General features: G+C 34.7%; 1 protein-coding gene across 2 annotated transcripts in view; it reads left to right on the forward strand.

Annotated features, from left to right (window-relative positions):
- Positions 1-23,583, forward strand: part of LOC149567133 (Protein phosphatase 2A, regulatory subunit PR55) — a 59,942-nt gene that overhangs the window by 15,657 nt on the left and 20,702 nt on the right. For both annotated transcript variants that reach the window (XM_089820333.1, XM_089820334.1), the window contains exons 2-7: positions 877-980; positions 1,144-1,239; positions 1,406-1,525; positions 3,726-3,941; positions 4,074-4,165; positions 14,555-14,673. In XM_089820333.1, coding sequence (XP_089676459.1) covers positions 877-980; positions 1,144-1,239; positions 1,406-1,525; positions 3,726-3,941; positions 4,074-4,165; positions 14,555-14,673 — 747 coding nt within the window. The remainder of the gene's footprint in view (positions 1-876; positions 981-1,143; positions 1,240-1,405; positions 1,526-3,725; positions 3,942-4,073; positions 4,166-14,554; positions 14,674-23,583) is intronic.

Here is a 23,583-nt window from a genome sequence, read left to right on the forward strand (position 1 = left end):
TATCTTGAAGCATTGGTCCCATTCTCTGTTGATACATAAACAGTGAGAGGAAGTGAAGATAGAATGGGGTTGAAGACTGGCAGGCTGCATATGTTTGGAAGCTGTGATAAGGAGGGAGAGAATTTTGATGGTGTAATTGAATTGTATGGTTTACAGGTGTACATGATATGCATTCGTAACCTGCTAAATACTTCTGATCCTCCAATTTTGCAAAGAATTTATCTGATATTGTTGGTAGCATCCCATGGATCTTGAACTCCAATTAATAACCTCTATGATGATGTATTCATGAAAGAATCATGTGTGGGGTTTAAATTAAACAGTCCCATGGACTGTGTATTTTAAAAAAAATAGTCACACGGGTTAAATCTGTAATGTACTTCATTAAATATGGTCACATTGGACAAATGTTCACCACTGCTCATTATTTCATATCAGTTTCCAATTATAGTCACAAAGCCAGCTCGTTTTCTGAAAGTTGATTTAAATAAATGTACAATAAAGTGCAACTTATAAATACATATTTTTATGTGTGAATATGCAGTCCTGTTTTCTGTGCTTGAACATAAACTTTCTTGAAACATGTGAAGTTTCACATCTGCAGTTGAAACCTACACTAGTATATTGAAATTTGCTGTACATGAACGTGTTTTCTTTGCAGATACCACGTGCATAGCTAATTGTTGATTAATAACCTTCTTGTTCTTTAGTTGACATTTCGCTGAAGGCATCTTTGGTGCTCTTTATTGTTGTCTTGCTTTAAGTTTTCTTTTATGTATCTCAATGGTTGTTTTGCCCGTCTACTTTTACTTGTTTTCAGTTGTTTTTTGTGTAGATGTCATATGACTGACTGATTACTATATTTGTATTGTGCAGTTGATATCATCTCAGCAATTGAGTTTGATAAGACAGGTGAACATCTTGCTACTGGAGATCGTGGTGGCCGTGTTGTACTTTTTGAGAGGACAGATGGAAAAGATGTAAGTTTTTGGCTCGATGGTTAGAACATGTGCTTATGTATTCTTTTGACTTATTGCAAAATAAATTTGAGAGTTTGTTCCCAGATCTGATGTATTTATTCTCATAAGCTATAATAGCCCTACTTTGGAATGTTTAACATTCCTTCGGTCGGAATTTTTTTAGATGCATTCTCGAAAAGATCTGGAGAGAATGGATTACCCTGTTACAAGGCATCCTGAATTTCGTTACAAGACAGAATTTCAAAGCCATGAGCCTGAGGTATTTTTCCACATTGTTTAAGTTTCTGGTGAATTTATATTAATCCCAATTTTTGTTCACTAAGCTTCTGCTACCCTGAACATGAACTTGTATTAATTTAGAATTTTGTTCACAATTGCGGATGACATTAAGGATATTCTCTGATTTTTTTCTCTTGTGGGTTTAGTTTGACTATTTAAAGAGTTTGGAAATAGAGGAGAAGATAAATAAGATAAGGTGGTGCCCGCCAGCTAATGGTGCTCTATTCCTTCTTTCAACTAATGACAAAACTGTCAAGTTCTGGAAGGTAATGATATGGTTTTCTTTACTTATCTGAATACCTTTTTATTTCCAGGTAAAAGGTTTTCAAATGTGCTTAGATTGTGTATGAGTGGCATGCCTTACTGATTTGGTCTTTTGCACCTGATGTCTGTTACTTTTCTAATCCTTGGTTTTAGCTGAGTATTTTGTTAATATTCGCATATATACATTTTTATGTTTACCTTTGGCTAGTTCTGATCAATGTAGCAGTAGCTTATTTTGTCTAGTGGGGATTCCGTTAGGAAGAGAAATTGTTTTTGGCCAGGATTTTTCTTTCAAATGCAGGCCTTGAAGTCTAAACTATAGGCTTATAGAGCTCACCTAAGTAAAGAACTTTTACCACTCAATAACAACAGACATCGAATATATCTTTTCTCTATACTAGGCAAGATTATCTGTTTAAAACTTGCTATAAATTGCTTCGATTTTAGAACTTATATGTTAATTTGCCTTGTGTTAGTGTTCACGAGCTTCGCATTTGCTGTTTGATGAGATCTGCTTCTCTTTATGTTTTGTTTTGTAATTTTTTACAAAATCATGTAGTGATTTCCTTACCCCTTTTTCTATATCTACCTAGCTATTTATGGCTTTACTAATTGTCACAAGTTGATTTCTTTCTGTGGATGCCACTGTTTCGCTCAATTACAAATATGCAGATACTATCAGTCTAATCTACATATTTAATAGTATAATCCAGCTTCTTAGTTTGCAGATATTGATTGGTAAGCAGTTTCTTATTGTTGCTTTGCACCCTTTCCAACAAGGATATTTTACTAATTCATTAAGTGGAATCTGTTGACTTGAGACTTGTGCAGGGTTGATATTCTGCAAAGCTTCTTTGATATGTAGGATCAAAATCTATAACATGACTAGCAATCTGTTTAGAAACTACTCTCTTCAGTTTTGGTGGACTTTTTCTGTAGTGGATGGAAATAATCTTCAGTTCTGCTGTATTATTTATGTGGTGGATGAGCAAAACATCTATGTTTTTCTTGACCATCATTTAAGATCAACACCCTGGATATGATCATTAGTGTCTGAATAGAAGACTTTCTAGACTAGAAATGTTTTTTCAAATGTTTTTTTTAAAAATTATTGTTTATTTATCTGACAATAAGAAAGTTTTAGTGCCACATTGTGCTATAAAAAAAGAAACTTTCAATGCACAATTATGCTTGGCAAATAAGAAAAGCTTGATGACATTTTGATATGGCTGCCTATATTTGTCTGTATGTCTAGGATAAGGCATTGATTCAAGGGAGCTCTCTGAATTGCTTTGTGCTCTTCAGCACTTTTTTTGTCAGAGAACAAGGTTTCGTCAATAAATTTGTGGTTGCCTCCTTTCTTGCTTGCTGCTGCACTTGAAAGAGTACTATTTTAATAGCATCTGTCATGTCCATTCTATATAATAATTAATGAGAATCAAGTACTGTAATCGAATGCACTTTGTTTAATGTTTAACACATATTGCCATTTTTTTCACCCTTTATTTTGTGATAAAAAAGAATGTACCCGTTTGTGGGTGCCTTCTTTCTTGCTTGCTGTTGCACATGAAGAGTACTATTTTGGTTGCATCTGTCTTTGTCCATTCTATGTAATCATATAAAAGAAGCATTGTCTGTAATTGTATGCAATTTGTTTACTGTAATACATTTTGTCATTTTCACCCTTTATTTTGTGATAGAAAAATAATGCATCCTTTGTATAGCAAGGTTTGATGGTATTGAAAATCAATGACCTAAATATGAAGATAAATAGGCTGGACGAAAATTTTCTTTTAACTGTAATTTTTGCTTTTTGATCTGACAGTAATTTTACATATATAAGCTTTTTTGTGGTTACCCATGTTTCTCTTGTTTAGGTTAAGCATTGGATGGATGCTTCTGTTTTGATGTCCTTTCTTTCTTCTTGTGAAGTGTTGCTGGAAGAGTTTTTTTTTTTTTTTTGATTGCCTTTGTTGTGTGTACTTTTCTATATTCACAAGGTGATCTAGCCTAGGCTGCAAACTCTACTCTCCCTCTTATTTCTACAAGTGCTTCTTTTGTGAATACCAAATAAAATATATAAAATGCACATTATGCAGCAGTTATGGTAGGGCCATGTTCTGTAGTTATTAAGGGTTGAACACTTATTGTTACCGTACACAATTCTGTTGGCTTACAATTGTTGCATGGCTTATAAACCAGGTTCAAGAAAAGAAGGTTAAAAAATTACTGGATATAAATGTAGAATCATTAGGACATCGAGAAAATGGAAGTACAAGTGCAGAGAGCTCTGTTATTAGCCCCAAGTCATATTCACCATGTTCCTCAAATGGGGGTCTGTCAGATCAGACCAGTAGTTATTCGTGCAATGACTTTGCATTTCCTCCAGGAGGCATTCCTTCACTTCGTTTGCCTATGGTATGTATAATTTGAGCCTCTTAACTAATGGCTAATAATTACAGCTAGGTTTTTGTGTTGTTGAAAATATGGACTGAATCCACTATCTTTTTATGAGTATGACAACCTGATTGCTTTTTGTCCTGTCATCAGGTGACAAGCACTGAAACGAGTCTGGTTGCCAGGTGTCGGAGAGTATATGCTCATGCCCATGATTATCATATAAATTCCATTTCAAACAACAGGTAATACAAGTTGTTTTTCATTTTTAATTTGTTACTGATTGTTTATATAAATTTCATATTTAATCGATCCCAAGGACATGAGATTATGCTGTGTGATTGAGGTTGTATATAAGATGGCAACAAGAATGCAAATGTTACTGATATACTTCTGGGCAACATTATGTGTATATTTTTAGCTTTGCATTCGTCAACTCTCTCATTCATGATGATGTATCATGGAGTATGATCAGAAATGGTGATGCTAAAAATTTACACAAAATCTTTCCAGAAGTATATCAGTAACAATTTCATGGATTGTGGGAATCTGCTATCTTAAATAAGAATGATAATTTGTAACTGTTTACAGTTTTTTTAACATAGTAGTTAATCAGAAATTGTGATGTTCTTATCCTCATTTCTTTGTTTGCTTGAGGTAAGCAACCTTGATTTAGATCAAGGGACACCATTACATTCTTGAACTCTTCAGCTTTGAAATTACAATGTATTGGACCTAAGATTTGCGCTTCTATTGAGGTTATGTTATAGTATGCCAGCAATAAGCATAATTTCTAACTGTTCACATTTTTTTTAACACTAGTAGTTTATTAGAAAGTGTAATATTATTATTCTAATGTCTTGTTTGCTTGAGGTAAGCAACCTTGGTTGAGATCAAGAGACTGCGTTACACCCTACACCTTTCGAGTTTTGATGCACTAGACCAAAGATTCTGTACATGAATTCCATAGAGGATTAATATAAAATATATAAATAATGAAGAAGCAAATGAAGTATATCATCTACACTAGTGGTAGATGGATATTTATAACATCCAATAGGTACACATCTAAGAGTCATGAAGTATCTAATGTGGGTTTTATATACTATAATATTTTGGTTTTTAACAATTAAATAAGGGGGTTCACTGGGTATCCTCATTTGCGAAAAGTGTAACTTTCGACATACAGCTTGAGAAGGCAGCTAGACTTGTAATACACGATCACTTCTAAATTGTTGATTTTGCATAGCTTGGATAGGAACTTTCACACAAAGTTCAGCATGAATGTGTGGGATGAGTTTGAGCGATTCAATTTATTGTATTTTTCGTTTCACTTTGAAGGACTAAAGTGAAAGTCTCTAATTTAGCTAAAAAAGTCAAGTGATTTATACTTATCTTCCATCTTGTCATTATAACTAACAGGGATGCTTTTTGTAACTAAAACTGAATTTGGTGAGATTAGATTCTTATATAAAGCTAGGAGCGACATAGAAGTTTGATGGATAGATTGTCTTTCAAAGGAATGGAAGAAAGTTTTTCGAAGGACCGAAAACTTGTATGTAACATAGTTCATGTTGGTTTTTATTTTTTGAGATTAAACTTTTAACAGAATTGGTATATTGATAGGAACAAGATAGAAATCTGATATGCGATTGTCTTTTGAAGGAATGAAAGTCAGTTTTGCAAAGGAATGAAAACTTGTATTTTACAACATTGTTCATGTTTTTTGTGCAGATGTGAGTTGCATCAGTTGTGGTTGTTGCTTTGTAGTTTAAGAGCTGGATAAGGACAAGAAGTCACCATGCTGACTGCATTTGCTAACATGTCCTTAGTTTTATGCTTCTCTGAAGCAATGCTTGATGCAGATGATGTTGAAATTCCCCTAAATATTTCTCACCTGCTTGAGGATATGCTCTAACCTTTCAATAAGTGTTTTACCTTTCAACATAGCATCATCGTTGGCAGCATTAGTAAGATAGCTAGCTTGAGAGCCTATATCAAGGTTGAGGTCTCTGCCTTTGTTTGTTTTTATGAGAATATGATTTGCAGAAGCCATATGAGCATGTCTTCTGAACTTTGATGAATAATGAGGCATTTAGCTATGACAACCCTGGGTTTCTCCTTAATGGACCAGTAAAACTGACTTTCCAAATATTCCTCAAAGTGGGTGACTGTTTGGTAGATGTTCCCTTATGTGTTTTAACATTGGATTAATATGTAATTTTTAATAGCACTGGATCCTCCTTCTGGGTCTCCCAGGGATTTGAGACTAAACAGATCCTTAACTCTTTAGTGGCCTTCCTCTAGCACTTCTAAGGGTCCTCAGAAACAGCATGGGATTTCTTGTCCTAGGGCTTATCCGTCGGTTCTAGTTTTTTTCCAGCTGCTCGGCTCAACTAGCTGAGCTGTTTGGTTTGGTGGTTTCTTCTTCCTCTTGTTCGTTTGTTCCGTTCTGTCTTTTCCTCAGACACTGCTTGGTATTCCTGCTGTATGCTGCTTTGTTTCAAGCAGTTCCTTGGGGCAGCGTCTATGCATCCAACTAAATGCCTGTGAATAAATAATTTTTAACAATTTAATAATTAGTTTTAAAATTATTTGCAAAGGGTTTGTTATTTTTAATTTAATAAAAAAATTACAATAAACATAAATCCATCGGCTAGTTAGCCACTGGCGTCCCTTGGACCCTCTTGTTGGCCTTTTGTTGGACATTAATAAATTTATCTTATCTTAATACAAGATAAGCTTGTAATATAAAAAAGGAGCTAGGTTTACTATATTTCTCTTGTTCTTCAAGAGCTTTGACTTTGAATCATTGTGAAAACCTTTAATCAGTGATGAAAATCATGTTTGTTTTAAAAGTCCTTGAAGGCTCTATGGTTACCGAGTCCAGCTGTTTCCAGATTTTTTGGACTAACTGGTTTTGTCTGATTTGTCCCGTGGAATTTTCAATTCCATTTTTTTAAATTGAAATTTTAAAATTCCCTTTTTTTGACTTACCGAAACTTGATCCTGGTAACTGAGCTATAATCACATGAAGGAGATAAGACTGCTTGATCTTGATATCTTTTCAGACTAATGGTGCATCAAATTGGGGTAGATCCATTCTAGATCAATATTGATAGCCCTTGTATTTGAATAATTGTTTTGAGGATGCTTATGAACTTCAAGCCATAAAAACATTCAATAACTTGGAATAAGATAATTTCTTAGGAATTAATGAAAACTTTGTTGTCTTTAATGAGAATCGTCATGATTAGGATGATCATATGGTTCAATAAGGCTTCTTTATTAGTGGCAAAAAGTTTGTCTGCATTCTCAATTGGTTTTGCAGGTTCTTCTTCATTAGTCAATTGCTTCTTAGTTTGTGTTTGCGACTTATGACATGCATATTTTATTAAATTTCCGTGGTTTTGATTCCTCAAGTGAGCAGTTCTGTGACATGATGCTTTAAAGGATGGATGACTCAACGGTAGGGGATGGAGGCCTATTTACACGACCTTCACATCTTCATATGGATAGTAACCTTTTATGAAATATCCTAGACACACCATGATGATTTACATGATTTTAAGTATTCTTCTCAGTTACACTTCAATTTCATAGTACTCTGAAGGATTTTGATGGTTAACATGAAATTTTTATTAGCTAGTTTTACTTTTGCAATATTTTACTGCAGACTCATGGAAGGGGCTGATAACTTATAGGATATTCCACATATACACTACCAAATTGTACACATTCTTTGGCTGTTTACAATTCAACTTTGTCCTTGGGGAAGACTATTATAGGCTGTCCTGAATGGCCTCGTGGAATATCTACATCTTGTTATGATTGACCCACTTCCATATTGTATTCTCATTTATCTCTTCATGTTGGTAGGTAGAGTCCCATCCACACGTGAGGAAGTTTATTTTGCTCTCATATTACAAGGACATTTATAAATAGTGACCAATCATTGACTTTGAGTCTTATTACTTGGATTATTAGAAATTTTATTACTTAATGTTCTTCATGTTAATTTTGTTGACCGTTATCTAGTTAATTTACTTAAGCAAGTGAAGATGGGCCATCATGTTTTTAATGGAATCACCTTTGTACATTCCTTTCTTTATGATTATTAACGAGGTTGCCAATTTATATTTGTGAGGGAGAGCATGATCAATACATATGTTAGCTGGAAGTGAGAATAAATCATTTCTGTCTTTTTTGTGGCTCGATGTGCCCACAGTATTGTGAATTTTCTTTGTTCTATGCATCCTTGGCTACAATTTGACAGAACACATGATTTGTGTACTGTACATGTAGCTGTCTTCTTATGGTTGTTAGTGAACATGTTTTCAAGTCTTCTAACACTCTATCAATGAAGTGGATGCTTAGGTTTACCATTTGTTACAGTCTCCAGGGGACATGCTAACATGCTGAAAATATGTTCATATATCAGCTTCAAGAGATCTCCCATCAAAATCTGGTTCGACTTTGACCCACTTGGCGAATTAAGTTGTAACCACCACATTGTCCTTCTTGATCTCCCATTTCTCATAAGGACCAAGAGATCAATTAGGGCATTACAATTATCATGTATACTACACTTTTCATACGATTGGCATGTCAGAAACCTTATGCAGTCTTTGAAAAATGTTGGTGAATGTTGAACTGCATCCAAAATCTTTCTTCTTGTCATTTGCTTTGATTAGTGTCCACTACACCTGCCATCTTGAAATTCTTCAGTTAACTCATTCCCTTTGTCTTACCCCATGGTGTATCAATACTTTCCATTATCCCCCACATGATATAGGAATCCACTTGGCTTCAGCTGTGATGCTATTAGGAAAGTTGAACTCATTTAGAAAATTGTATATAGCCAAATGCTCAACTAGGAGTTTCATTAACAAATAATCCAAGTTGCATTGGAAAAATCTTAATTAATAGAGGACCCCATATTTTCCAAGGCCTGGGAAACTGAATCTTATTTAATGTGCTTCTTTCTGCACCGATCCACTGTATGAAATTTGTATTCTTGCAAAAACAATATTCATGTTAGTATGCTAAAGATCAGTTGGGCATGTTTACAATAATATTTCAGCGCCTGATCATCCATTATAACAATAAACTTTTACCTTTGAAAAGTTCGTGAACTTTATACATTAGAAATAATGGCAGAGTCCTCTTTCTTGGTTAAAATGTAATTTACTTTAGTGCAACTCATCTGCCTTATGCCAAAGTATACTGGATGATCATTTCTGAATGTTCATTTGGCTCAAGGTGCTCCTGAGGGCTGTATCTAAGTATCTGTATAAATGAATACTTGGTTCAGCTTGGATTTCTTAGAATCAGCGAAGTCATCAAAGGCCTACTTAAGTTGCCCGAAAGGTTTGTGTACCTTCTCCTCAGTTCAAAGGGATTAGGTTCTCTTGAAAGCAATGCTAGGGAGATCTTGATAATTTCCAGTGAACCTTCTGTAGTAAATCATGAAACCTAAGAATGACCTTGTTATTTGTAATTGCAGGTATTGGTAGTTTCTAAATTATTGCCATCTTCTGCATTAGTTTCAATCATCATCCCAAAAGGATGGCCCAACAAGTTACAAGAGACCTTTTTAAACAGTTGAATAAAATTTTAGCTGGATTTAATGATCTCTTTGATATTTCCAATTGTTTGATCACCTTTCCTAACTGGGATGAATAATTTACCCTTTTCCCATAAATACAAAATCCTTGAATTTTTTTTTGATAAAACTGCCAATACAGGCTCAAAAACTTAATTTCTAAACCTTTGAAATGTTCTGGTGCATCGCAGGGACCAAAAGGCATTACTTACTAAATAGATGTCCCTCAAGGAGTAGTTAATTTAGTCTTCAGTTACTCTTTCTCAACTATACTTGGGATGTATGTAATCATAGGTATCCTATTACTTCAGCCCGGATGTAATTAGGAAAAAAATAAGAAGTTTAAGGATTCTACAATTATGGCGTGTCGTTTATGAGGCTAGCAAATTGCATGTGGTCAATAGGCTGTAGATACTAGATACACTTACTTTTGTATACTGAAGCAATGGCTTCATGCCTCCAATGCGACTGGCAAATTGTGTGGTTGACAAGTTGCAACTATTACTTATCTTTTTATCCTAAAATAATTTGGATAACCCTTTTGTGTGGTTGCAAAGTTGTTTACTTAATGTATTTTAATTTAAGTAATTTTACAAATTGTATGTATTTTGGAAAGCATGACGGGATTGACAAATTTAAATGTTTTATGTTCTTTTATATATTGGGAAAATAAATCCAAGTTAAGCAAAACCAACTTTAAGAGAATGATATTAGTGTGGAATTTTGATACTCAAACTATGTTTCACATTTCTTTTTTTTTCTATGGAATCGAGAGCGATATTATCATCCTCCTTATTATTCTTTGAGATCACCCACTTTGAATATTACCAAAGACAGTAGATAGAAGGCTCTTGAAGGACAGTCTAGGAACTTGTACATTATCTCTCCCACATAAGGGTTCGGTAAGGAATCCAACTTATTATGGGATGGGGAATGGAGGAAAAGTTGGCAATAGTGCCTTTTTTGGAAGAAAGTTTGAAGTCCTCTTCCTAACACTAGCATTTACCCCGTTTTTATTCACAAAGACATGCAACATGAACTCCGAGCTTCCAACATACCACAACCTTTAATGATTTGTGCCCTTAAAATATTGAAGCAGAGGAACAAAAATATTGTTCTAGTCGGAAATATGGGTTAGTTGACAACATGTACATTTCATTATTGACAATGGTAGCTAGAAGTGTTTGATTTCTTGAAACCTTACCTACAACAATATACCAAAGGATGGTTTGTGTCATTATAGGTTTGTGACATGATATGAATATTTGGATTCAACTACATAGTTTTGGAGTCAAAATCATTGACCCATATTTCATAAGTAGTGGTTTGCATCCCATCTCTCATGAGAACGCTCCACTTATAACTCATTGTATAGAGGTGATGCTTGCAAGGGTTACGCATCAAGACATCCTAGAAGTTCACCAATAATAGATGGAGTTATCAGACATGCCCAAGCCTACATAGCTTTAGAGTCAAACTCATCGACCTGTATTGCATGAGTAATGGCTCAAATGAACCCATTTGTGATTAAGCATATCTTTTTAAGCACCGTAAAATTGATGAAGCAAATCTTAGAATTGTTATCATGCATGTTGATAATATTAGATATCAATTATTGGTAGTTGGCCATAAGGTTTTACTCATCTGTACCAAACAATGCAAGAAGTTCAATTCTGGTTAGAATTTTGTGCTCCTAATGGCAGGACCTAATATGAGGATGTTGTTGTGGTAGAACCCCTTTAAACAAATCAATGAAATTGTGATATTGCTATCAGGATTTAACTATGTAGTTTTTGGGTCAAACTCATTGACCCACGTTTCATGAGTAGTGATTCAGACGAATCCATCTCTAATGAGAACGAATGGAACACTCAACACTCATTGGATCTAGGTGATGCTCATAGAGGTGATGGTTTTGCAAATGGGTTTGAAAGTAGAATGGGTTTAATTGTGGAGGAGTGACCTAACCATGGAGGAGTGACCTCCCCGGAAGTCCCGGTGCTCCACCTCTGTGAGCATCACCTAGATCCAATGAGTGCTGAGTGTTCCATTTATTCTCACGAGAGATGGATTCGTGTGAATCACTACTCATGAAATGTGGGTCAATGAGTTTGACTCAAACGCTACATAGTTAAATACTGTTAGCAATATCACAATTTGACTTGTTGTGGAAAATATCTCCTACTTATCAAATCAATGAAAACTAAATATTTTAGGTGGATTTCAATATTTTTAAAGGTTATGTGTTGGAGTGCCTAAGTAGCGCACAATGAGTCATTCAATTGATTTCTAAGCAAACTTTTACTAAAACATAAATTCCTAGAGAATGAAAAATCAAACACTAGATCCATGAACTATTGAAGATGGACACGTTAGGCACATCTCAGCTTGTGACAGTCCCTCTCTGCTGATGCTAAAGAAGGTAGCATATGGAGGCTGTGGACAAATACAGAGCTCTCAACGAGATCAATGTGAAGAGCCTCTATCCTTGTCACAAGATTGAGGACCTATTATCCAGCTGCATGGTGCCAGATGTGTCATTAAGATAGATCTTATGTCAAAGTACTAAGAATTTTTGTTAAATCCTTAGAATTTTAGAAGATACCCTTCAAAGCAAGGGAGGCTTTTTTTGAAACAGCTTTTGCTTGACTTTCCTAAGCCATGATAAGGATGATAAATGAGGTTCTTTGGCCATTTGTAACTTTATTCATTGTTTATCATTTTCAGCAAAATATGGTTAGAATGCTTGTGCATATTCAATAAGTGCTCTATAGTATATACATGTAGGAATTTATTGCTTATGATAATGATGTCATAACACACAATGGTTATGTCTAACTAGGAAGTAGCTTGCACAATGTTAGCTAAAAAATCAATGTTACTTCCTTATATTTCACTAAACGTAGCATATTCTTTTTGAAGTAAATGCTTACAATCATCCCAATCTCCGTGCATCCTTCCTTTTAATGTTTGGTATTAGAGTGATTAAGTCCAAGTATAGCATATGTTAAGGTTTAAACCAATCTGTTTGAAAGGGCAAGAATTTAAATTGTATTTGGAAGGTTGAGAAGGGTCAACCGTGAAGAGGAAAAGCTAATTCTGAAGGCTGTTTGTTGCTCCAACTATTGCTTATTGTAAGGGCCAATAGTTGCTGACAGCAAGGGTCAATTGAATTTCTGTGATAAGGTTAACTACAACTTGGAAGAACCAAGTACAGCAATGAAACGACTGACTGATATTGCTGTATGAAGGTAGACTGGGCTTTTTGTTAGTGTTCTTTTATCTGAACAGAGTTGTGCAGTGTGGGCTAAGAAGAAGGAAAAGGGCAGATGCTATGGTCAAATCCTAGTGCTTCAGAAAAAGGGAAGGCACTCCGGTGAAACTTTAGTTCTATGAAAAAAAATCTAGAATGATGCGACATATATGGTAGCCAAATAGAGGAAGTTAGATGCGTACTGTGTTTTTATTCAGTCTACTAGTTTGCCTGTATCTGATACAAGACTCCATTTTTGGTAACAAATGGGTGTTTTAAAGTTGGTGAATCATCATGTTTATTGCGCTTGCACCAAAACACATAGACTTTCATTGTTACTCCATTTGACAAGGTGTTGATTCTGATATATGTTTCTCTCATCTATTTATGTTTTATCTTCTCTATTTGCGACCTGATTTTCCTCTAGTATATCAATATGTGAATTTTGAGTTGAATAAAAGAAGATCAGATATGTCAAACACTGTCAAACTTATTGAAAGGATCAGATTGACATACCAAAGAATGCAGTAACAACTCTTGGAGACACAATCCAAGGAAAATGATGACATGATCAACATGGGAAAGGGCAAGCACACCAAAGAGTTCGAGACTAAATCTCGATTGGGCTTGCTCTCCACATCAGCAGGTATAGGCTTCAAGCAAAAAATTAATTCGTATGTCCATTAACAAGAATGCAGGTTGACAATACACCCAAGGGAGACCAGCTTCCATAAATAAGTTGGAGACAGATTGTTTTACTCTTTAGTAGTTTTCTCTTCTTTCTTAATACACGAAAGCTTGAAGATTGGTCAGAAATCGATCATAGATAAATGAACAAGAAATTTTGCTGTCATTCCAAAGTTCAAACAGATTGAAATTTTGGCTGGTTGCCTCTTCAAATATGAAAATTGATATCAAAATTAATGAAAAGAATCACTATAGGTTTGTAAAGTAATTATCAGTGTTGCTACCTAGATTGGTGCAATTTTGACCATGAACTACCAAGAAATGACTAGTTAAGGCAATAGACAAGAAGACTGTCAAATAAGGTATCACATGACATCAAAATTGTTCGATATTTGATAGACAGCATGATATTCCAAAAACTTACCGAAAAAAAACTGCTCAAGAAACTCTAGAGAATCTGGTCAAGATGTCTTTGTTTGCGGAGAATGGTTTATCAGCTGGCACCAGATGTTCTTCTGTGAGTTTATCTGAAGGATTCCTTCCCAGCAATGGAAAATGTGCAGGAACATTGTTTGTGGTAGATAACAGTACAACCTTTTTAAAGATTCTGTCATTTCCAACCTCTTTTCAAATTGATATCAGTCTGTGAACTTAATATCTTTAGTTTGTTTTTAAAAATTTACAGAATCTTTAATTGTCTGTATAAAACTCATTTTATGTACATTTGGCATAAAAGTTTCCATAATCATCTAATGTGGTTCTTCAATGTTGCCTTTCACACAAGAACATCTGTAGGGATAAGTATGATGAACTTTGCCTCTTAGAATCTGATCTTTTTTTGAGCTCTCTTTTCTATTCGTTTCGAGTTAAGTAATTTTTATCATGAGTTCTTATTCTCATTCATACTTCATTGTTGTTTTTAAGTGATAAATGTTTCCTTTCACATAAGAACATCAGTAGGGATAAATATGATGAACTTTGCCGCTTGGAATCTGATCTTTTTTTGGGCTCTTGTTTCTATTTGTTTTGAGTTAACCAATTTTTATCGTGAATCCTTATGCTCATTCATACTTCACTGTTGTTTTTCAGTGATGGTGAAACTTTTATATCAGCAGATGACCTAAGAGTGAACTTATGGAACTTGGAAATAAGCGATCAAAGCTTCAACATTGTTGACGTGAAGCCAGCCAACATGGAAGACCTTACTGGTAGCTGCTGCTTTTTAGTTTCATTTCTGTAATATAGTATAACTGTACAATAAGATTTTGATTTTGTTGCAGTAAATGGTAGTTCTCACCATTGTTTCAAATCTGTTTATCTTTATTCGCTTCAGTAGAGATGAAGTAGTTTGTTATTGGAATGATTCACTTTTAGGCTGAAATGCTTTTTGGATTTTTTTTCTGTGCTAATCTACCCAAGAGACGCAGGATTAACTCTATATAAATTGTCTTGCTTGGATAGCAAACATCTTACAGTGAAACAAATAATCTGCATCCCCCTTCACCTTATGGCCAATGTCAAAGTTTGACAAATGGATAATTTTAGTGGGTTTTATTTTGGAATCTATCATAGCGGCAGTCTCTCTTGCTTGGTTATAAGAGGTGGTAAAAATGTGATTAGTGTGCAATACTGTATGAAAGATTCATTATTATTTTTGCAGCATTTTGGTGCCTTTACTTGCTGTAATCATTCATGAGAAATTCATTTTGACAATTAGGTTGAACTTCTTCCTAGTGTTACTTGCTGTAGTAAATCATTACATATTTTCTGCACTGGGCTCTAAAAGGGCTGAACTTGTTTCCATAGTATATGAAATTCCTGTGTAAGAGAAAATGATAGAAGTTTTACCATGATTCTAGAGTCAAAATTTTCCAGCAACAATTTAGCTGGTCTAGGACCAAAATAGATTATAATAAGCCCCAAACGAGGTCTATTGATGTAAGCGAATGTTCAGTGTAAAGCTAAAAGACAGTATAAATTTATCATAGGAAGATAGTGTAAAAAAAAAAGTTTATTTTAACTAAATTTAACAAAGTGACTATGTGAAGGATAAATCTAGTAAAAGAAATAGGTGAATCTTTTCATCTCTTAAATTTTCTACATTACTTGCTATTAACCATTTTTTCTTTGTAATCTCTAAATTCTCTACCTCTTGGCCTTCCTCTCACTGCTTCATATTTTCAAATTCCCTTTGTTGCATAGAGTGCATTACTCAATCAGCAATTATTTACTTATTCAACCCAGTTTTAAATTGAGATGTTGGAGCTCTCTGCCTGGAAAGGGAGATATATTGGAAAAATAATTTTCTTTGGAGGTTGGCTCCGTTATCTTCACAACTATCAGATTAGCAAGAAGATGAATGAAAACACATCATTAATTCACTAAAAATAGCAAAGAATTTCATGCTGTCTAGTGTAAGGAAAATTATAGGGAAAAGGAAGGATGATGACAACATTACTCCCATCCCACATTTAAATAAAAAGACTTAATGAATGGAAAGGCAATGCCTGCCAGTAAGGAGGAATAGAAACATTCTCTGTACCACGTTCAATGCAGTAAAGAGAAGGTAGAGAAAGAAAGCACAAACAATGAAAGCTTCTGAAATGAGCATTGCATGGAAAAGAATGATAAAGGATGAGAAACTTAAAGAATAGGGAGTAGAGTCTCCTGTTTGGAAAAAAAACAGCTACACACCATGCCAAATGTGCCAAAAGTGTGGTTCATTGTGGAATGTTTGCTATTAAAAAATCCATTTGCCTACTTTGAACTGATGTATAAACCTATTTAATATACCATGCAATGATTATTTGGTTTTTTAAGTTATTAATTATCAGCAGTTCTTTTTTACTCGTTTATTTTGTGGACATAACATTGATATATTGGTTAATTTTGTTTATATTTTCAATTTTTGTTATGGATGTATCCAAGCTTTAAGGATGACAGTGTTCCAAAAAATCTGGCAAACACTTGAACCTGTATCTGCAGACTGGGAATTCAGGTAATTTGACCTTGTATCTTAGCTGTCTAAAAAAAATATTCAACAGCCTCCCAACAGCTACACATAAGCATGCACTATGGAGTGTTCTTGTTAGCAAAAGAGTAACAAGTTAGCAAAATCGCAAACATTTCCGAGCTAGCATTATGGCCATTGAAGATTTTGAGGCATGGGATTTTCTACTTTATCCTTGTGTGGAGGACTAGGTCCTCTCTATTCCAATTATTCAAATTAAATGACAACTTGAAGTTTACAACATCGAGTTTGTAGAGGAAGAAAACAAAAGGACATGGGTAGTATGTGGTTGGTCAAAGGCACATTTGGTCTGTTGACAATGAATCTGCACACTGGGAACTCAGGTAATTTGACCTTGTATCTTAGCTGTCTAAAAAATATAGCCAACAACATCGCAACAGCTACACATAAGCATGCGCTATGGAGTGTTCTTGTTAGCAAAAGAGTAAAAATTTAGTAAAATCGCAAACATTTCCTAGCTAGCATTATGGCCTTTGAAGATTTTGAGACATGAGATTTTCTACTTTATCCTTGTGTGGAGGAATAGGTCCTTTCTGTTCCAGTTATTCAAATTTAATGGCAACTTGAACTTTACAACATCAAGTTTGTAGAGGAAGAAAACAAAAGGACATGGGTAATGTGTGGTTGGTCAAAGGCACATTTGGTCCGTTGCCAATGAATCTCCTTTAATGTATTTAGTATGCAATGCTCGGCTCTATAGGAAACAGCTTTCTACTCCTACTTGGGGACTTTAAAATAATTAAAAGTGCAACTTCTAGCAATGTTAAAATTGTTTTAGTTGTGCAAAGCCCTTTTGCATTTTGGTGAATCTCTAGATATATCTCTTGTATATGCTTCCTTTGATGAGTTATAGTTCTCCTTTCTAGTTGCAAGTGTGATTGTTGAAGATGAGTATTAGACACGATTCAAATATGTTGCACTTTTGTGTGGATTTCTAGATGCTTTATGAACATGCATATTTTCTTCTTTCTATTGATTTTTGTTTGCCACCGCAAAGATTCATCCCCACATTTGGGGTATCTTTTGGGTTTTTTTAATTCCTTGAAACCTAAAATTGAAGTTGGGGTGGTGGGCTATTGTTTTTCTAATCAACAATCTTTAATCAATTGAGGAGTAGACTAACAAGTAAACCAAATTTTTTGCATGTTAAGGTTCAACACATTTACTATGAACATCACCATTGTGTTGACATGTGATCTTTGGAACAAGGATGGATAAACTACGCCATCTGAATGTAACCTAGCATTAGGTATAATGATTTTGCATCATGCTCATCTTTAACTAATGATTGTCCAAAGGGGAGAGGAACCTTGGTATACAATATTTAGGTGAGTGAGGGAAGTCCTTTGACAGAGAACAATCTACTAAATTTATCAATAACCTGTTGCATCAGATGAACATGCATAATATTCAAGTTAATAAATAATTGCATAGTTATGGAGACTCAGGTTAATATTCTTATTTTAATTCACCATGAATATGTACGATACCAGTGTTTTGTAGGGTCATGTACATCTTGAAAAGCACACCTTTTGGATATAGGGATGTGCTTAGGGGATAGGGACAAAATAATCATTATTGCTCCCTATTGCCACTTGTAACGAGGTGCCCTTAAGATTTCCTTACAGAAATAAGGGATGTCCTTGGGGCCTCACCTCTTGTAATGTACAATGAGGGAAGTCCCCAAGATAAATAGGGGAACCCCCATGTACCACACAAGAAAGCATCTCCATATCTCTATCAAACTCATCATTCAATAAATCTTTGTAGGAGAAGGCTTTGCAAGATAGTTGCAAGTGATGAAGCCTAGAGGCCACTTTGAGACTCTTCTCCAAGGAGTCCCTTGGAAAAAGCTTTGGTTGCCAGTAATGAAAAATAATGAAACAAAGTTGACCACCTTGAAGCTTTGCACCTTTTGCCAACGACATGAACAACACTGGATAGTTTCTTCACCATCTCATTGATTCTTTTAAAATTAACATGTTGCCAAACCATTTTGATTATGGATTCGTTATTGATGAATGATGTATGCCTCAAATACTTGATTTTTTGGATAATTGTCTACAATCTCCTTCACATGAACAATTCTTGGTATTTTCTTCACCATCTCATTGATTCTTTTAAATCTAACATGTTGCCAAGCCATTTCAATTATGGATTCCTTATTGATGAATGATGTACGCCTCAAATACTCGATGGTTTGAAGTTTGGATAATTGTCTACAATCTTTTTCACATGAACAATACTTGATAGTTCTTCACCATCTCATTGATTCTTTTAAATCTAACATGTTGGTACTATAGACTCACAATCGCTTGTAGGATGTTACCATTTTGTGTTGCTAATAATACACCTAAATTGATTCGTTATTTCTTATTAAGGGGAAACGAAATAACTAAATAATCTCTCCTAAATATTTTACTATAGAAAAATGTTCATAATCATTTTATATTTTCATTAAGTATTATAAATTCACATATAAAAATATTAAATATTCTATATATAATAGTACATATTATGTTTGTGTATTTGTACTATATAAATCCCATATATATATATATATATGTATGTATGTATGTATGTATGTATGTATGTAAGTCTATATTTATTGTATTTGCACCATTAATAATTGTCGCCTTGATGACCCTTGTTGCTCTCAATTTTTGGTCCATCGTTCTATAGTCCTCAAATCCCATCCTTATGCGCTGCCTTGCACCTCCTCCTGAAACTTTGCAGAACATTGCATTAGACATCTGTTTAATAAAAAAGAGTACTAGGAAAGACATTTGCATTGATCTGAGACAAGAGAACATCCTAACTGATGTTTATCACTGGCAGCTTTGGTGAACCTACATACATGGAAAAACCATGTGTAGTGTGTGCCTTCCTTTGTCTCTTTTGCCACCTCAAGTTTAAAATTCAATTACAAGTATGTATGGAAACAAAGAAAGGTTTGTTACAGTCAAGATTGGGTTCTAAAGTTCATTGGGTTCCATAAAGGCTTGAGGATTAATCTTATTCTACCTCCTTGTTGTTGCATCAATACATTGGGTGATGAGTGCATTGATGAACCTAACTTCATATGCTTAGTGGTGTGTATAAATGTTGGTTAAAGTTCAAAGATATAGTGTTCTAGAGGGTATCAATGCCCTCCTTATTGGCATTTGACCTTGTTGGTGATGGAGTTGGTGTCGAGTAGGTGATATGTTGCTGTTGAAACTTTAGTACTTTGCTGTTCATAGGGAGAACTAATCGTGTTAGTAACTTATCACATAGAATCATGAAGAAAGCTAATTGGAATGCTGACACTTTGAGGAGAACAATGTAGAACTGTATTGTTTTGAGGAGAGATATTTTGAGTGTTTTGTTTTTGAGTAGAGCTACTCATAATGATATTTTGTTCCAGGACTATTTTTGACTTGGGGAGAATTGAAGAGGTTCTAGCCATTTTGAATTGTGATGAAGCAAAACATGTGGAACTTGAATGGTGCTTGGATCATGTGACATCTAGAGTTGAGGACTTGATCACCATACACTAATGCATGGATGAGTTTGGCACTATTTGGTGTAGCACTTTAGAATTAACAAGTTACTTATCATAAGATTCATTTTGACTCGCCCCTCTATAGCCAAATCGAGAAATGTTCTGGTTGTAGGTTTCATCCCAAGAATGAACTATGCATGGGCTTTAATGGTTATCCAAATGGCATTGTGTAAATGCCTTGAGTTTTGTCTTCCTTATCAATTACTATGTTAGACATACCATTTACGTAGATCCCATGATCTTGATTATCTAAAAGATTGAAGATGACTAGTTGCTTTGTAAGCCAATCATTACCCACACACTTAACCTCTTTCTTTCAATTTGAAAAATCCATGCCAGATTCCTTTGGTTGCAGTTTACGATTCTACTTAAAAGATGAATTTTGTGCTAATAAATTAAAAAAGTCAATGTAGTGCTTGTAGGTTTACACGGTTCAAACAATTGGGGTGCATCTTGTGATTGCTCATTTTAAAAGTGAAAAATGGAAACCCAATTTTAAAACAAAAACAAATCTTATAATAGTTATAAAGGCATCTTTTAATTGCTTTACTCCAAAGTTAGCCCAACTTTTTGGACAAGGATGCTAATTTTTCAAAACCAGAATAGCATTGACCTGAATATTAAATATCTAAGAACACAAATACAGATTGACACAATTATTTACCCAATGGAAACCCTCCCACTCAAGGAAAAAACCAACCACACCCAAAATATATCCTTTATTTATTGATGAGTTCAATTTAGGCAATCAATAAGCCTGATATACCTCCTTTACAAGTTAAACACTTTGACTGCATACAACAACAACCAAGAATATCCCCTAGAACCTAGAAATATGAAAATGATTCACACTAACACATTCATCACTCACAATCAAAATCTTTGGTAATAAATAGAACTGAGTTCTCACTTGTTATAAAAATGATATTTTAATGCTCCAATCTCAGCATATCATAAGCTGCTCACCTACCAAGCTCTCTAAAAGTTCTTCAATAGCACAAAAAACATAAATAGACACTCTGTAAGCCATATTCACTTTTGGTAGAGCAAGAGTCCATCATACGAAACTAAAACGTCGCATCCTCCATAGAAGCATTACCAAAACATAAAGGGGCTCCCACAAAATTGCTAGAGTTGACAGTTACAAACTTTGACAAAACACATGATAGCCTTGTCATACGATAATGGTGCTAAGTCATCAAGTGTTTCAGTAATACAGTAGTGAGAAAGGGGAATAGGATAGGTGTTGAAAAAATACAAGAACCATTTCCAGGCAGATGAAAAACAACAGACATAATGATGAGCCATATCACGATGCCAATACAAGAGGCATATGGAACCAGGTCACACACACAATAGTGAAGAAGGTAAGAGGACATTTGAGTGAAAACAGTTCACACATAATCCTCCTCATCAACTTGGGCCACATCTTCAAGACCAACATCCCACTGTAATACCAGAGTCTGCTGATATGTTGGAGTTAAACAATCTTGAAGTCGAACAGCACTTACCTTCTTTGTTTGTCTAGAGGTAAGTCTCTTCCTTTTTATGGAGTGGAAAAAGCCATATGTAGATCAATTACTCTTTCTAACAAAGGAATTAGCAACTTGTGCAACAAGGCAAGAGGCTAGCACCTTTAATTGTGATGTATCCCTCCCATGCCATGTCCACCATCCAATAGGATTTCTCCGCACCAATATGGATCTATCCAACCTCACTGGTGATTTACTCAATGTCAAGGAATTTTGTGTGATGTATGGAACCTTGCTCCACTAGAGACATCTTATCATGGTGTTGGATTTCCTGAGATCACTGTAAATGTAATGGCATTGCTGTTTTGTGGTATGTGTTTTTCAAATGCAGATCCAAGTGTATATAAATAGGAGTAGAAGAGACGTCTCATGAAAAGACATGTCTTTACATTAATCAATATTGGTTATTGTAAGTTAATTGTCATTAGACATTATTAACAACTATATATATACATGTCTAATTGACGATTAATTGAATGCAATCATGTTTAAACAATAAACATAGGGGATCGAGTCTGGATCAAATCAATCCGACTGAAGCTACAACGTCAACACTCCCTCTTAGCTAGGGAGGATAAACACGACCATTATCTCACTGTAATATAAGAATATCTTTGATTAGAAGATATTCAACATTTTGATATCACATTTGATATCATGAGTATTGGCCTTTGGAATATCAATTTGCATAACATATAAAAAATGTTCATAAGGTATTACGGTCTTCCTCATCTATAGATCAAACCTATACAACGTCACATTGCCAAACATTGGCTCAAGCTTATCTACATCTGCGATCTTCACTTCCTCAGTGTCCCAACCCATAGATCGTATGATTGAATTTGTCAATTTAGATATGATGTTGGGAGTGGCTGAAGAGCTTAACGAATTTTTTTGCAATCTACCAATAGAGAGGAAAAACAAAGATTATAAAACACTTGTTGGCTCTATGAGCATCGAAATAGCCAAGATTTTCGTCTTGCATTGTTTTAAGTATAGAAACATATGTGAACAAAACTGTGTATTATGAGTCAACCATGTGATTTGCTTATATATTGTGGGTCCCTGTCTATCGACTAAAACTTCCCAAACATACATGTATAGAGAAATATAGCCGTTTGTAAAACTTCATGGTAGCATATGACGACGATGTCGCCTCTTGTGAAATCATGCTTTCTAAGCCTCCTTATATTTTCTTTCCAAGCTATAAAAATCCAAGTTCTGTCCTGCACTATTTCACCACTTGTGGTTGAATGCAATAGTTCAGGATTTAGTCTGTACAACAACTAGGGCTTTGCAGAGAAGTGTCATCGATTCATTTTGTATTGGTGTTCCACAGATTTTGATCTTTTATAACATTTGCTTGTATTGTTAGAATGGATTGGGAAGGCAGAGACATTTGTTTTAACGACGAATCTATTAACTCTAACATACTCTTCATGTTGGATTTTGCCGAGTCTATTGCTGACTCTTTTTTCTTCTTCCCATGTATTATTTTCCTACTCCGCATCTTAATAGGCCTTATATGTTGCACATATAACCCTAAAGTAGGATCCTTTGCCTAAATTGTTTTCTTTATCTTTCCAAATATATTGTCAAATGTCTCATATATCTCTCCTAGAGTAGGAGAGCTTGTATTGGCATAACTAATGATGACTATGATGGGCGAGATGATAGAGCAAAGATATCTACTAAATGCAATCGTTATAATCAGAAATCTATAGGAAAAGCATCGATCTAATATTTAATTATAAATAAAATCAGCAATTTAGTTGTTATTACCTCGTAGTGCTCTCCAATTGTCATCAAGGATCTCTTGCTTCAACAATTATCCTTGAGGAGAGGCTTAATTAGGCCATTAGGTCCAACATTAGATACACCACCTCAAACATCCTCTCCAACAAGATGAAGTAAGTGACATACTTGTAATATATATAATTAGAATACACAATGTAACTGGAATAGTGAATATACATGTAACAATGTTTGAAAAGGAGTAGGGTAGATTTTT

This window comes from Cupressus sempervirens, chromosome 3, assembly GCF_028749045.1.
Source record: "Cupressus sempervirens isolate cs-2001-9-10 chromosome 3, ASM2874904v1, whole genome shotgun sequence".
Taxonomy (NCBI): Eukaryota; Viridiplantae; Streptophyta; class Pinopsida; order Cupressales; family Cupressaceae; genus Cupressus; species Cupressus sempervirens.